Below are 15,152 nucleotides of genomic sequence, written 5' to 3'. Positions count from 1 at the left end.
CAAATTTAGGTACTAATTATTAAATTAACTTAGTTTAGGCACACATTATGTAAGTTTTTATTCGAATACCTACTCGTATTAATAACAGAACTGATATAACTAATAACTCACGATTTTTTTATTTACGAACTAGCGGATTCAACGCGGACGGAGTTGAATTTCCGCGGGAACTTTGCAATTTTCCGGGAAAAAAATTATCCTATGTCCTTCCCCAGGTTTCAAACTATCTGTACTTATACTTACAGAATTTCATCTAAATCGGTTCAGTGGTTCAGTCGTGAAAGGTAACAAACAAACAGACTTACAAACTTCCGCATTACAATATTAGTGGGACAAATTACCTATTCGACCACTTTTCAAAAGACGAATGATTTATTCGTTATTTTGTTCCGAAAAATCCAAGAAATATATAATTATTTTATCTACTCACATTATCATCATGCGAAATTACCTACAGCTTTCTACATAGCACAAATCTTAAATTAGGTAAGTCGCGAGCGGACTGACATGGCAAAACTATAGAGACTAAATTCGCTCGTGGGCCGCGTAGTGGCTAGGAATTGTTTTCAAGCAATAAAATCACTACGACTCTACGACAGACGTAGAAAAACCGCAAAAGTTGCCACGGGAGTAAAACTAAATTTATACTTTAAGGCAACGACATAGGGATGTAAATGTGTGCTTGTTTTGAGGAAAGGTTCGGCGCCACGAGGTCGCGTCGTCGAGACAGGACTAACATGAGGCTCTGGTTTCGTCCTTAGCAAATAGTTACTCCTAACTTGCTCCTAATATAAAACACTAGCTTTTGCCCGCAGCTTTGCTCGCGTTAAATTTGGAGTAACATACATTTACTTTCTGCGATCCTTTTTTCGTGTTTTGATTCATTTTCGGAGGATTACATGGAAATACAAATACGGACAGATTTTCTTTTAGACAGATGGTGCAAAAATCCCATTTATTCACTATCCCGTGGGAATTCCGTAAAATCCTGAAAAGTGTTTTTAGCTGTTAGTACCTATTACCTACTTGCATGCCAAATTTGAAGTTTCTAATAATTATAGTTACGGAAATAGGGCTATTTCAAAGTGAAAATATAAATCCCATTTATTCCCTATCGCGTGGGAATTTCGAAAAATCCTTTCTTAGCGGATGCCTACGTCATAACATCTACCGGCATGCCAAATATCAGCCCGATCCGTCCAGTGGTTTGGGCTGTGCGTTGATAGATCACTATGTCAGTCAGTCACCTTTGAGTTTTATATATTTAGATTGACTTTTTATTGCTTTTTCCCAGGAGTTTCGAAGATAAAATGGTGGTCAATTTTAACTTATTTTTTCAAATAACTTAATAAATAAAATAAATAAAAAAATACGAATTTTCACGGCAAGCCTTGTCATTAGATTATGTCATGCATGTTAATACTTACCTAAATCAAAACCTCAGACACCCCAAAAGCCTTTTTAGGGTTCCGTACCCAAAGGGTAAAAACGGGACCCTACTAAAACTCCACTGTCTGTCTGTCTGTCACCAGGCTGTATCTCATGAACCGTGATAGCTAGACAGTTTAAATTTTCACAGATGATTTAGGTATTTCTGTTGCCGCTATAACAAAAAATACTAAAAACAGAATAAAATATATTTAAGGGGGCTCCCATACAACAAAAACGTGATTTTTTGCTCGATCTATCTGGCATAAGTGCGGTCGCCAACCCGCCTGCCAAGCGTGGCGACATTTTCCCCCAAAGGATAAAAATGAAAACAAAAATACACCGACCGAAAACAAATAACAGGGAATTCCCCGTTCCGTTCGAACGACGGGTTGGTCGATGTCAGGAATCTTATCGCTGAATTTATTTTAATTTTACGTACTTCGTCTATTTGATTGCTGCTGTTGGGTCGATTTTTAAGGATGCCGAAACAAGGTTTGCTTTTGGTTTGTTTGGTTTGTTTTGTAGTAATTGTAGTGAATAAATGTTTCTTTCTTTACATTTCTCGTCATAAGTTACTAGCCAATACTATCTACACTGCTAAATACTGTGGCTTTATAACCCGCCTTTGTGCCCATACTTACTTAAGGACTAAGTACAGTCACCAGCATTAATATCTGCCACAGCAGAGCGTGCAAAAATATTTGACACGTGCTTCCGGCCCGAGAAATAGAGTCGTAACAGATATTTATGCACGCTTTGTGTTATCAGATATTAGTTCTGGTGACTGTACCTACTTACAAGCCCTAAAATACGAAGTCCAAAATTCGAAATTCGTATCTTGCCGTCCTGCTAACGCTTATATTATTTAACACAAGAGTGAGAGGGACGGTACGATACGAACCTCGATTTCCGAATTTCGCGGTAGCCCCCCCAGTGGGCAATTTTTTTAGGCCGCCATGTTGTTTGCGAAAAAAAACATTTTCTTGTTTGTATGGGTATATTTGAGAGCAAACCTCTGTGGGAAGAGTGGACTCGAGACGAGTTAAGCTGCAGGGCTACTATGAAACTCGAAGTTCGTGTCGTGCTGTCCCTCTCGGTCTTGTACTTATTAAATAGTATAAACGTATTGATGATCGAAGAGTATAAGTGTCAGAGGGACCGCACGACACGAACTTCGAGTTTCGTAGTAGCCCTGCTGTTTCCAATATGGGAATTTAGTAAAATCCCGCAATTTCAATTCAACTACGCAGTGTTTTTCAAACTGTGGGCCGCGACCCCCCGGAGGCCGCGGTATGTTTAAAATACTCTCACCGTTATTGTGTATGATTATACAATGTTTGTATTACCAACGTAAGTGGAGGTGGAGGTAGGCGGGGGGCGACAAATATTTTTCAAACCAAGGGGGGTCGTGTCCTGAAAAAGTTTGAATAACACTGCAACTACCGGATCAAATGGTGTTCCCGTGCGAAGCCGCAGATAAAGTCAAGTATGTATATAAATGTGCATTTAATGAACTGTCTTGGCAGATTACCTAATTATTATCCATCATCATCATCATCAACCGAAAGACGTCCAGTTCTGAACAAAGAACTCCCGGTTAGAACGCCTCACAGAATTATAATCCAACGAAAGGTAAATAAGGTAAGATTGAAGGAATAAAACACGTTATATAAAAACACTAATTTAATTATAATAAATATCATTTACACCTAACAGGTATAATTCTCTTAACTAGAGCGCCTGCCGGCGACGCTTCAACCTAGGCACATCTTCAACTTGCCATTCGCCATATAAGATGTTAATTATTTTCCACCGATGACCTTTCTAGAAGTTTCTAGACAACTAAAGAAAACTAGCTTTTAGTCAAAGGCAATGGCAAAACAGTTGAAGTCGCTTCGTTCATTGGATCAACACCATTTGATAGAACGCAAATCCGACCACGTGATTGGTCAAGGCGAAGATGACAGTTGCTAATGACGGGCCCTGATTGGTCCAATGAACGACGTGCAGTACCAAGGTTTCTGGTTTACAGCCACAACCAAAGACAATAACAACATAAAAATTCGTTGAACTACACTTAACAACAATAGGTGACATCGAGAAAACTTACAGAAAAAATATATAGTGTGTTATGTTAGCAAACCCATTATAATATAAACTATGTTGTGATGTAGAATTGGGCCTATTGAACTTGTACTTTACGCTTACGCAAAATACCCGCTCTTAGTATGGCAAATTAATCGGCGATGGTCATAAATGTGCTTGTAAGTGTAGAATCCTTTCTCAGAACCATCGAGATCAAACTCGACTACGAAATTTCAGGCTACCATTATCTAGAGTATTCTGGAGTGATAGAGAGATCTCGCTGAGCGGGAAGTAGCCTGCAGTGCTGGTGTGTGAGCACCTTTAAATCCCACTGGCTTTCGACGTAAGCTTATAGGTTTGCCAGGAAGTGCCACTTGTCCACTGTAAAAAATAAAAAATAAGTTACTATTAAAAATACATTTAGAATACAAGCTATTTTGCTGACTACTTTTTGTTGACTGTACAGTCGAACAAATTTAACCATGAACCAGGGTGGAACCTTTGTGCTACTAATGTCATGTTGACATCTCATACTTATGTCAAGGAAATCATAGTGAAATTGATTATTAAAAAGTTCCACCCTGGGCCATGATTCAATCTGTTCGACTGTACTTGCATTGTCATCCAACTTACATACTTTATACCAAATTTCAAATCAATCCGACCATATTGGAAGTGGGTCAAAATGAACTTGCATGATTGATTAGATCCAACAACATCAATAAACAGGGCAAAGTAAAATAAAAGCTTGTAAACAGTGAGCGCTATATATTTTAGATTAAGTACACTTTTGCTCCATGTCAGTGACATTTTGATAATACAAACAAAATAGTAGATTGTAAAACAAGGGCATAAAACGCGCCAATTTACCCGAGAAGTGGATGAGAAGATAGGGGGGTTTGTGTGATTTGTGAGCTGTATGAACACACATTTGTTGCGTAGATGTAGCTATCGTAAGGTCGCGGGTGAGCAAATTTATTGATATGGACCTCCGTAAAGTAACGCCTGATTCAATAAATTAGTGAAGTCTAGTTCATATATAAATGCTAGTTAACCCTTTTCCATGCCTCGCGAATTTAGATACGCTACCACAAAATGAATCATACTGTCGTATTGTTATTATTTATAAGGGATTAATTTAATGAGGAATCATATTTTAACGACTTCAATTGATTTTTCACACCTCTCCTTCAGAAAAGTAACTTTTCCTCCCTGACGAGAGGGAGCAAAGTCCAACTTTTCTGTTCAAGGCTTTTATAAGTGTTTTATTACAAATGTCATTTTTTGAAGTTGATAATTGTAAAGCCACGCCATTTTCTATGCTGGTTGTTCTTTAATAATATGGAGTTTTTTTTTCAAGTTTCTTAATGCTCGGTGTGAAAAGATGTACGAGCCACTCGGGAGCAAAAATATTTTCATCTTGGGCGTTAACACTTGAACATTTCGGTTTTGTGTTCAATACAACCTTTCCTCCTACTGTACTGTACTGTGTGTGTGTTTTTCAACTGTAGAATCCTTCACTACATTCTGGATTCAACGCACGCCCTCGCCGTAAATACACCATTTTGCTCCCTTGTGACACAAATAACTATTTGTACCATATTTACATTTTAGCAAGGTCACTATTATGCACTATGCCTGGAAAAGGGTTAAGGTTATAAAAGTCGTAATACCTGTAGGAGGCAGTGGCTGTGGGATGGCCCTCGGCGCCGCCTTGCCGAGGACAGCAGCCGCCTCCGAGCGTTCCACACGCCCGGGACTGTTGTCTACAGACACGTTCATCCTGAAAACAACTATAGTCAATGCCGCGACAAGACAAAATCCTAGCTTACAACAATATACTCTTCACCAAAGCAATCAGCGAAAGTTAATTGCAACACAAAATCTAATAAAGCTACCACGGGGAACCTATTGACTCAACTTTAAGTTTCACCAATAAACATAGTTTTTCATATAAATGTCTAGTTTTAAGTTACTCCACCGACAAGAGTTTTAAGTTGTGGAAGTAAAGATTTTTTTTAACCGACGCAAAAAGAGAGGCGTCATAAGTTTGACTTGACACCAATTTCTGTCTGTCTGTCTGTGACATGGTAGCTTTCAAACGGATGTACCGATTTCGATGAGTTTTTTTTTAGGTGAAACATGTGTTGGTTGTTAGATAAGTTTCATTAAAATATATTCAGTCGTTTTTGAGATATATAACCTTGAAATAACAATTATCTGGGGATATTTCAACTTTTCTAAGTTACTTAAGTTATTTAAAGCAATACCTTCAAAGATTTATAAACCACACAAAGTATAATTCTAAGTACAGTCAAGTTCATAAATTTGTGAGCATTAAATTTGAACAAAAATATCTGAACACGCTTCTAAGCCGTTGACAACAGAGTTGTGTTCAGATATTTTTGATCAATTTTTTTCTCACCAGTTTATGAACTCGACTGTACTAAGACTAAATAATATTAAGCATGGGACTGACTTGTTGATATCTGTAGCATCGGCCACGTTGCCAGCTATCAAGTCACGCCAAAATTCATGCACCTGGAAAAAGAATAAATTGATTATGTGGATGTGGAGTGGAGCAAAAACATATTTATTATTATAAAAATAAAAAAGGAAATTCTGGAGTTTTAGCAATTTACTATGGAACTAGAGAGAATTTGACTTTCTTACTTTTTGTACGGGATCAGGCACAAATGGATTGAATGAGCGAATTAATTAAAGTATCTCTGTGTCTGTGTGTTACCCTATTTGAATACACTTCACACAAATGTGAAAATGTAATGCATCTGTTATTTTCCTACAAAAACGTCTAAGTGACATTACTTTGAAAAGACAGGTACATATTTACAGCCTTATTCATAAAAAAATCCTTAATTGAGGTTTGATCGGTCTGTTACTTAGCAGACTGATTAAGCTTGTTAGACGGTTGTCAAGAAGTATGATTCATAAACGCTTGCTAGCAGTCTGCTAGTTGTTGAGCCGCTGATAGACTGATTAGACGCGTTATGTTGGCCACCTTGACAAATCAAAGACAAAAAATGGCCTAATCGATAATTAAAAAAAAAAAAAAGTTGACAGCAGTGACAGCAAATTAGCAGGAAAAAAAATAAAAAGCGAGAAGTTTGTTTTCCCGCCATTTCCGATCCGCATGTTTATGTTGTGCAAAAAGCCATAATTATGTTAATCATCCTAATATTTTTTTTTATATTTATTGTTAATTTATTGTTGCTAATTTAGAGGATTTTTAAATACAAATTCCTGAAAATATTTTTTCCTGGTTTTTTTTTAATCTTTGCGTAACTTCACCCTTCACTAAAATATCTTCGGTATGGTTTTTTGCTCTTGTCAAAGTCAGCTGTTCAAACTTGTGGCGGCCATTTTGTGACTTAGCAGGGAGATAAAGGAGGGTCTACGGTCCGCTAACTTTAGCAGAGCCTTGATCGACTGATTAGCGCTAACAGACGTTTATGAATCATGTTTTTTAGCATCGGGCCTTCAAGGAGCCTTCAAGGAGGCTCTAACTTTTTATGAATAAGGCTGTTAATCTTGCCCCGATAACGTATCGTCGTCCGATACCTATATCGGATCGGATAATATGAAAACACTAAGGGTACAGCATTCCCGGTTACCGGCTCTAGCATTTAGCGATTTAGTCTCAGTGTATTTAAGTAAAATCGCAATATTTTTACGTTTTATCGCACCTTAGGTGCTTCGCCCATTTTGAGAAGAGATATCAGTATCAGAATCCTGATAAATTATAACAAATTATAACGTTTTTAGTTCAAGAGTTTACAATATATAAAATTGCGGCTATAGCAAAATGTTAAATGATACATGTTTATTTAACGTTTGGGCTCCACAGAAAACCAGCGTTGCTGCACATAATGTGCGGCAACACATCATCATCATCCCAGCCTATATACGTCCCACTGCTGGGCACAGGCCTCCTCTCAGAACAAGAGGGCTTGGGCCATAGTTCCCACGCGGGCCCAGTGCGGATTGGGAACTTCACACGCACCATTGAATTGCTTCGCAGGTTTGTGCAGGTTTCCTCACGATGTTTTCCTTCGCCGCTTAGCTCGTGGTAAATTTCAAATGTAATTCCGCACATGAATTTCGAAAAACTCAGAGGTGCGAGCCGGGGTTTGAACCCACGACCCTCTGTTTGAGAGGCGATAGGTCAAACCACTAGGCCACCACGGCCACCCATGCTGAGTGGAGACCCTTTTTGGTATCCTGCCGTGTCACCAAGTAACATAGTTTTAGTGCTAGTTTTAGTCTTAGTTTTAGGTGGTACTTATGGAGCCAAAATAAACCTTTCATTCTTTCTTTCTTAAAATTAACCAATGGATATTGGTGGAGAATAAAGAGATCACTCTGAAGCGATAAGGCCGCCTATTGCTTAAGTTTAAATTTTCTCTCTGTGTAACTATTTTCTCTGTAGCTTTTCTTTGTGTTGTACAAATAAAGAGTCTATAAAATCAGATCAAATCTAAAAACCAACTGTGCCAAAAAAACATTTATAGCTTATTAAAGTTCGAAATAGACATCTCAGTTATATCAAAAAGCTATTATTTAGGGACAAACATATACTACGTCGCATGGAGGGCTAACTAATATGAAAACTTATTATTACCTCATCAATAACTTTGTAAGCGAACTCCTTGTCTTTCGCCTCGCCGTCGAATGCGAACTGATTCTGTGGTTTGCCATCAGGCACCTTGTAGAGTCGGAACCACTCCACCGTGGCCTTTAGAAGCCCGGGGAACACGGTCTCAACGTCGGCGATGTCATTGAGCGACGGAGCTAGTGCGTCGCGCGAGTCTGTAACAGAAATGTTACAGATAATGGTATGGTGGCCTCGGAGTGTAGCCTCATAGGGTATAATAAATAATAATATAATAATATTTCAATATGGCGCCCGCGAATAAAATATAGCGGGGAAATAAAAAAAAAACAAGTCTAGAATTTGCTGAGTAACTCAAAGTTCAACAGTCGGAAGTCGGAACCCATTAATGAGAAATGGTCACGATTTTGAATGGGTCCCCGACTGTTGAACTTTAAGATACAAAGCAAATTCTAGACCACTAGACTTGTTTTTTTCTTTTTAGTGTCTCTAAGGGAGTTAGGTGCACTTGCACCCCATTGGCGTAAAGAAACATATACTTACATAGAACAAGACTAAGATACTCGTATGGAATGGAACATAAATGAATCACCCTATGTGCAAATGCACTATACAATGCACCCTCCTGAAAATAACGTTCCCAGCGCCGACGGTTAGGATCTTTTATTTTGATCACTATTAAAAACTCACCGATACCAATGAGCTTCCAGTCAGTCTCGCCCTCATCAATGAGCGCGAGAGTGCCCAAGATCTTGACGGATACCACGTCGCCTCTCGCGGCCACTCGGGAGCCGATCTCGAGCACGTCGATGGGGTCGTTATCGCCGCGCGCCTGCGTCGCCGGGTCAACGTGATGGGGGTTCTCCCACGTCTGAAGAATATGATATGCCGTTACAAAGGAGTTTAGAAGGTTTATAATAAACGAGCTGTTGTCCGCGACTTCGCCTTCGCCTTTGTATAAGTATATCACAGTTTGTAAATTGTATTTTATAAGTGTTCTTTTGTACAATAAAGATTTTACATACATACTTCGTCTACGGAAAATTGATCGCTATCCTGCAGGAAACAAAAATAATAAAAACTAGTAAAGTTCGAAAGTTATCGAATGGAGACCGAGGATCAGCAAACGTGGCGTAGGAACTGCATCACCAAGAGCCTGATTGCATAACAAAATACAAGTAAATAGTATTAGCGGTTTTGTCTTAGCTTTTATAGTCTGGTATAGGCTACTTTTTATCCCGTTATTCTCACGGGATAGGGATTAAATCTCGAACTAATAACAGCTGGGCTTAGAGTTATGAAATTTGGTATGTAGATAGCTGGATATCTGGAATAAAACATATCCTACTTTTTATTCCGATATTCCCACGGGATAGGGATAAAATCTAGAAACAACGACCGCTGGGCTAGGAGACATGACATTTGACCATGATAATTTTTAATGTTACGTCAATGAAAACAACGATTTAATTTTCGAGAATTCCCACGGAAACTTCACGGAAATTTTTAAAAATCCTGAAATGTTAATTCAGCTGCTGGACCTAATGATGTACGTGTGCAAAGTTGCGGGTAAACACTAGTTTTTAAATAATATTTCACTCCATAGGGAGTGGCGAATGGCGAAGAAAAGGGGAGGTTCTTGCCCAGCAGTGGGACATATTACGAACTACATTAAAAAAATGGCTCGAAGACTAACCTGTGGCAGCGCACCGTAGTTCCAGATATATCCGTGATGCGGAAACACATTGGCAACGAAACGCAGGGCTCCCTTCTTCACGTCTTGCTTGATGGGATTGAGAGGCTCGCTCAATGAGAGCTCCATCTTAGCGTTGCTCCACCGAGGTACTTCCACTACCATGTTGACAAGGCGTTCTGACTTGTTGGCCCATAACGGTATGTCGTGAAGGGGAGAGATGGGGCCGCTCTCGTCACCTAGAATACAATGCCGGATCTAATTGTTTACGTGTGCGATTTTGAGGGTAGTCTAGTAATATAAATAAATAAAATATAGGGTGTAGTTTTAGGGTACAAATCAACGCACGTAAAAAGAGCTCCTGGCGACATACCTGCGCAGTGAGCGAAATACGGACGAAATGAAATTGGCGGCGGAGCAGTGGGGGACTCGGGAGGGGGCGTAGGAGCGTGCGCGCGGCCGTCACGCCATTGGCTTGTTATTTGACAGATGCGCAAACGTATCCCCTCCACTAGCCACCCAGAGCTCTTTTTACGTGCGTTGACTTATAAGAGAGGTGAAAAATGAAAAGTTGTAGCCTTTAATTTGTTTTCAAGTTGCACCCTTGCAAAGCCAGAGTGGGTCCTAGTAAAATATAAATAAATTCATCTATTTGTCTAGGACACAAATAGCAGCGTCCTGTTAAATAAATAGATTCACATCCTTATCATTATACATTTTTAATTATTTGGCACATCACTACTAGTAAGTAGGTGAAACATTATAAATTGAGACTTTTATTTATATTTAATACCTGACGTCATATACGCTGCACTTTCGAATTTGCCAATTCGATTTACAATTAAATTGATAATGTACCTTACCTACCTACTTTCACTTTCAGTTTTATAAGAGCATATATAATTATGGTGATTTGGAAAAAAAAACAATACAAACATGAAATGTTATATAAAACTGTAATTAACTAAACAGCGAGTTAAGAGATTGTGATATGATACTTCACCTATTGAATTTGATTCAGACTGATTATTAATATTTTCAACTTCTGTTTACTAATTAAAAATCATCATGTATTGTGTATTATATAAATAACAACAGCTTTGAGAAACAAAAAAAAACACACAGAAACCTTTTTTGTGATCTAAAGTAAATAATTTTAGAAATAAACAATCCAAAAGATATCATAGTTTTAACCCTTGTATGCGGGAACTAAAAAAAGTACTGAATTCTAGTCTCATCTGTTTAAATAAGCAAAAATTCTTCTGATTTAAAAAAATACAAAAAGATAGGCTTAAATTTGACATGGATTTAAACATACAAGGGATTAATGTTAATGAAGGCAATTTAATACATTATAGTCATACTTAGTTTTTTCCTTCTTTGTTTCAAGGCTACCTTCATGGTGATAAAAAATATTTTTGTGAATTGTAAGCATTTCATCTAATCAATTCTAATCCTAATAAATAAGATTTGAGACACTGATTTATCATTCAATTGACATTCCTCCTTACCTAACCTTTCTTGCCTTCCCAAAGATTATGACTTAATTCTTTTGAGCTTTGAGTGATTCACAAAAATAACATTTACCTATAACTTGTTATGTTTATTGAATTAAGTGTTGAACTGACAATAATTCTTACTAATTCTTTGCTGCATTAATGCATTAGGCATTGCCTATAACGATAATTGTATGTGTTGGTGAAATTAATAAATAATTAATAAACATGTTCTTATTTTTTTTTGGCATTTACTATAACTCGTGCATCACAGATACATGTTTCTTTTTGAATCGTGCTGGAAAGTAAGGCCAGGGTCAATTAAGCTTTTTTTTTTAATGTAATGAAACGAAAGGACTCCGGACCTAAAGTATGGAAAATGTAGTTTCAGTTAGATATCCTGATATGTTATAGAATTCAAAGTCCTGCATAAAAGTGTCTAAAAAACTAAACTTAACTCTGAAAGGGACCCAGAAACAGAGGTTGATCAGGACCTTTAAATCTATAACACATCAAATTGTCAGGATATTTAACTGAAACCACATTTTCCATACATTAGGTCCGGGGTCCTTTATTCGTCATCATATGTATTATAAATTGGTGGTAGATGGATAATTGTACAGCTATGATCTGCCTTTTGGTGTACAAATTAAACTAATTATAGTTATAGCACTCTTCTTCTTCTTCTTCTTCTCTTTTAAAATATGGCTTTTCTGTCCTAATTAATAGGACAATTTCGCCAGTGTCGAGGTAAACTCTCTTTGAGAGGCACATTGTACGGTGATTGTAGTTTTTGCAACTTGATAGTAAAATTCCAGAATCCATGTGGAGACCACTTGCGCATTAAAAAATGTTAGACCAGAGAGCAATATAGAATTTTGGGATCACTGTTCACTGTTAAGGTTAATCGCCGCATAAAACACTATCAAAATTATACTTCAACTAGCCAAAGAAACAGAACTAGCAAAATTAGATATTGTCTACATCCGCAATCTTCGAATGCTACAAATCGAATCTGTTATAGCACTCAAAACAATACAAAATACATTACAGAATTAGTTCATTATGGTAATCAGCTTCAGTATGTCATTACAATTAAAATTAAAAATGAGGGTATTTTTTAACTTAGTGAATCTTAGCAAGACAAACAAACTTAAAATATTACTCATCCCACACCTACTTTCATATTATCTTACATTATTTTTAACATAACATGTTTTTAATCAGTGATAATATTATTACATTTTAGAGATAAAAATCTGCAGTTATTTAATCAGCATTTGACGTAGGTTGGTATTATAACATTCACATCACTACGCCACTAGAAATGATGTATTCTAGTTAGCATGTTTATTATTTTTTATTTTGGTCATGGATGCAATACAAAGAGTAAGCCCCAGAGCTGCTAGCTAGACTACATTTGGCATAGGTCATACAATTAAATTCCTATATACCCACATTTATAGAAGAATAATTACTGCACATTATTATAACAAGAAGGTGCAGGAAGTGGTTAAATTACTAGGTTTCCAATTTTCTACTACAAAAAAATTGAGTTTAAGAAGAAATTAAAAAAAAATCGGCGTTGCGACAGTTCACTAATCCCAAGGTTCTAATCTCGAGGATACCGTGGATCAATAATCACCTTATAAAGTTCACATATATACTGTATATTGTTATCACTAACTTCATTGACGTAAGCGTGTGTAACGTAGGATAAATATTAAACCAGCTGTTAATCTACTCAAGGTTACACGTAAAAAATAATAAATTCAACACTTTCATTGTCGAGTTTCTCTAAAGAAAATTCTGAAAAATTAGAATGTTTGAACAGGATTTTGAACTTTCAACTTTGTAAATGTCAATGTTATGACATCGACCCGGAACTACTCCACGTGGGCACTCAAGATACGTGGTATCTTGTTATCATATAAGAGGTGAAGTTTGATTGAGGCATACTCACGGAAGAAAACCCGGTAATCGGGTGAATATGCGGAGCCACGTTCCTCGGCGATGTACATGTTGAGTTTAGCTGGGGAGACTGGGATGGCTGTAGCTGTGCCGCGAGTCCACACCGGAGCACGAACTGTATTAGTAGTTAGAGAGCCCGCCGCACCGACTCCCGGTGCACACAGCTGCTTAACGAGTGACAGGAACAACGGAACGCGAGCAGCCGCGCAGCGTGCCACTGACATTTTACCTACCTTCACTTCTCCTTTACTTCCTACGTCGCACACGTTTCGTTACCATTCAATAAAACTTTGTTACATAACCATTACACATTTAAAAAAATATTGTACTGCTTAATTAATCATGTGAATAATATTTAACGTTGAATTTGATTTCTTTTGTTATTTTTTTTTAATATATATAATCAGTTCTTTTTCTTTACAAAAGGCATTTTGCAGTTTTTTTTTCTTTCTATGATGTCGGACGTACAATGAAGCGTGTGAATGTCAACTTGACTTTTCAAAGTTTTCCCTCCAAAAAAGCACAATGATTAAAAGTTTAAAACGCAAAAATTACATAAAAATCAAATCTATCGTCCAATTACTGAAATAGGTACGCAACAAATAACGGCTGATCCCAATATAGATCCCAATAGTATAAAAAGTACTCTGGCCTGTGATGCCAACAAAACATCCTGTAAAAGACGTACTTAGTAGAATTTTGGCTAAAACCTACGTATTTATTCGTAGGCTAAAATATGGCATTTCATCATTGACATCTATGTACCTTACGGCATACATATAGATGTCGATGCATTTCATGGGACTCCACTTGTTCCGGTGAAAGTATTGTAGCTTACTTCCTGTTTTCTTGAGTAAATTCACAGCAACCACCAGTAACTAAAATTGTAGGGTACTAAATACAATACCACCTCTAGCTTGGCCAAAATGCTTCGAGAAAGAGTGGTGTCGCAAAGCAACTAGAGTTCAACTTGTCGGGGGACTACGCGGTACTACTCTACCGCGCTCCCAGATGTTCAATCATGAAATGGCTACACATAAAAATGCATGGATACTAGTTCTTTAGTCTTTTGCAATAGTGAAAAATATGGTACGACATCAATCAATGTCAATGTCAGTATTGTCAGACAGCAGCCTGCTGTCAGCAGGCAGTGAGTGTCTGCAGGGCTACAACGAAACTCGAAACTCGAAGTTCGTGTCGTGCGGTCCCTCTTGCTCTCGTATTAAACAGTGTAAGTGTCAGAGGAACCGCACGACACGAACTTCGAGTTTCGTAGTAGCCCTGCTGTCTTAAAAAATGATAAAAGTTAAGTCGGTCGGCCGTTGTTTTGTTGGCGCGAAGTGAACGAAAACGAAAATAATTTTATTGTATTGTTGCAAAGTTGCGCAATAGAAAAATAGGTACGCTAGACACTACCAAAAACAAAAAACTTATTAACTCATCAAAGTAAATAAAGGGAAAGGAAGGAAGGGAAGGGTGCTGTGCTGGTGGTACCTATGTACCTATGCTCATTATTGTCATTATTCCAGTTAAGTTTTACCAAACTTTCTTTTTTCTACGAGCTTTTCTTAATTTTTAGGACTGTTGTTATGGGTACCAAATTTCCATTTCCTTTTGAGCCTTATGAAATCCAAAAGAATTTTATGCAGGAGCTGTATTCTACAATTGAGAATAATGAGCTTGGCATATTTGAAAGCCCTACAGGAACCGTGAGTATTTTTTTTAACAATCTTGAGAAATATTAAATTCTTTCAGGAAGAGGTTATTATTTATTATTAATTACTTTAGCAAAAATATTTTAATTTAAAAATATTTTTATTTTAATTTATTCTTTAAGATCAAAATT

The 15,152-nt window shown here is 37.4% G+C and overlaps 1 protein-coding gene across 1 annotated transcript; it reads right to left on the bottom strand.

Annotated features, from left to right (window-relative positions):
• Window positions 1-3,096: 3,096 nt before the first annotated feature.
• On the bottom strand, window positions 3,097-13,902 carry LOC141427567 (uncharacterized). Its single transcript, XM_074087143.1, has 7 exons — window positions 13,299-13,902; window positions 9,843-10,078; window positions 8,837-9,017; window positions 8,156-8,343; window positions 5,996-6,057; window positions 5,190-5,299; window positions 3,097-3,897 (listed from the first exon to the last, which is right to left on the bottom strand). The coding sequence occupies exons 1-7, from the start codon at window positions 13,528-13,530 to the stop codon at window positions 3,866-3,868; spliced, it is 1,041 nt and encodes a 346-aa protein (XP_073943244.1). The 5' UTR covers window positions 13,531-13,902; the 3' UTR covers window positions 3,097-3,865.
• Window positions 13,903-15,152: the final 1,250 nt, after the last annotated feature.

Source organism: Choristoneura fumiferana, chromosome 4 (assembly GCF_025370935.1).
Source record: "Choristoneura fumiferana chromosome 4, NRCan_CFum_1, whole genome shotgun sequence".
Classification (NCBI taxonomy): Eukaryota; Metazoa; Arthropoda; class Insecta; order Lepidoptera; family Tortricidae; genus Choristoneura; species Choristoneura fumiferana.
This window is presented reverse-complemented; position numbering and strand designations above follow the sequence as displayed.

What these genes read in the sequence shown, in the direction of transcription:
- LOC141427567 (XM_074087143.1), bottom strand. Translation starts at nt 13,530, where the DNA reads ATGTCAGTGGCACGCTGCGCGGCTGCTCGCGTTCCGTTGTTCCTGTCA. An exon ending in ACTACGGTGCGCTGCCACAG is followed by an intron (nt 9,018 to 9,842) that starts GTTAGTCTTCGA and finishes CATATTCTTCAG; the next exon opens with ACGTGGGAGAACCCCCATCA. An exon ending in CTTACAAAGTTATTGATGAG is followed by an intron (nt 6,058 to 8,155) that starts GTAATAATAAGT and finishes TTCTTTTTCCAG; the next exon opens with GTGCATGAATTTTGGCGTGA.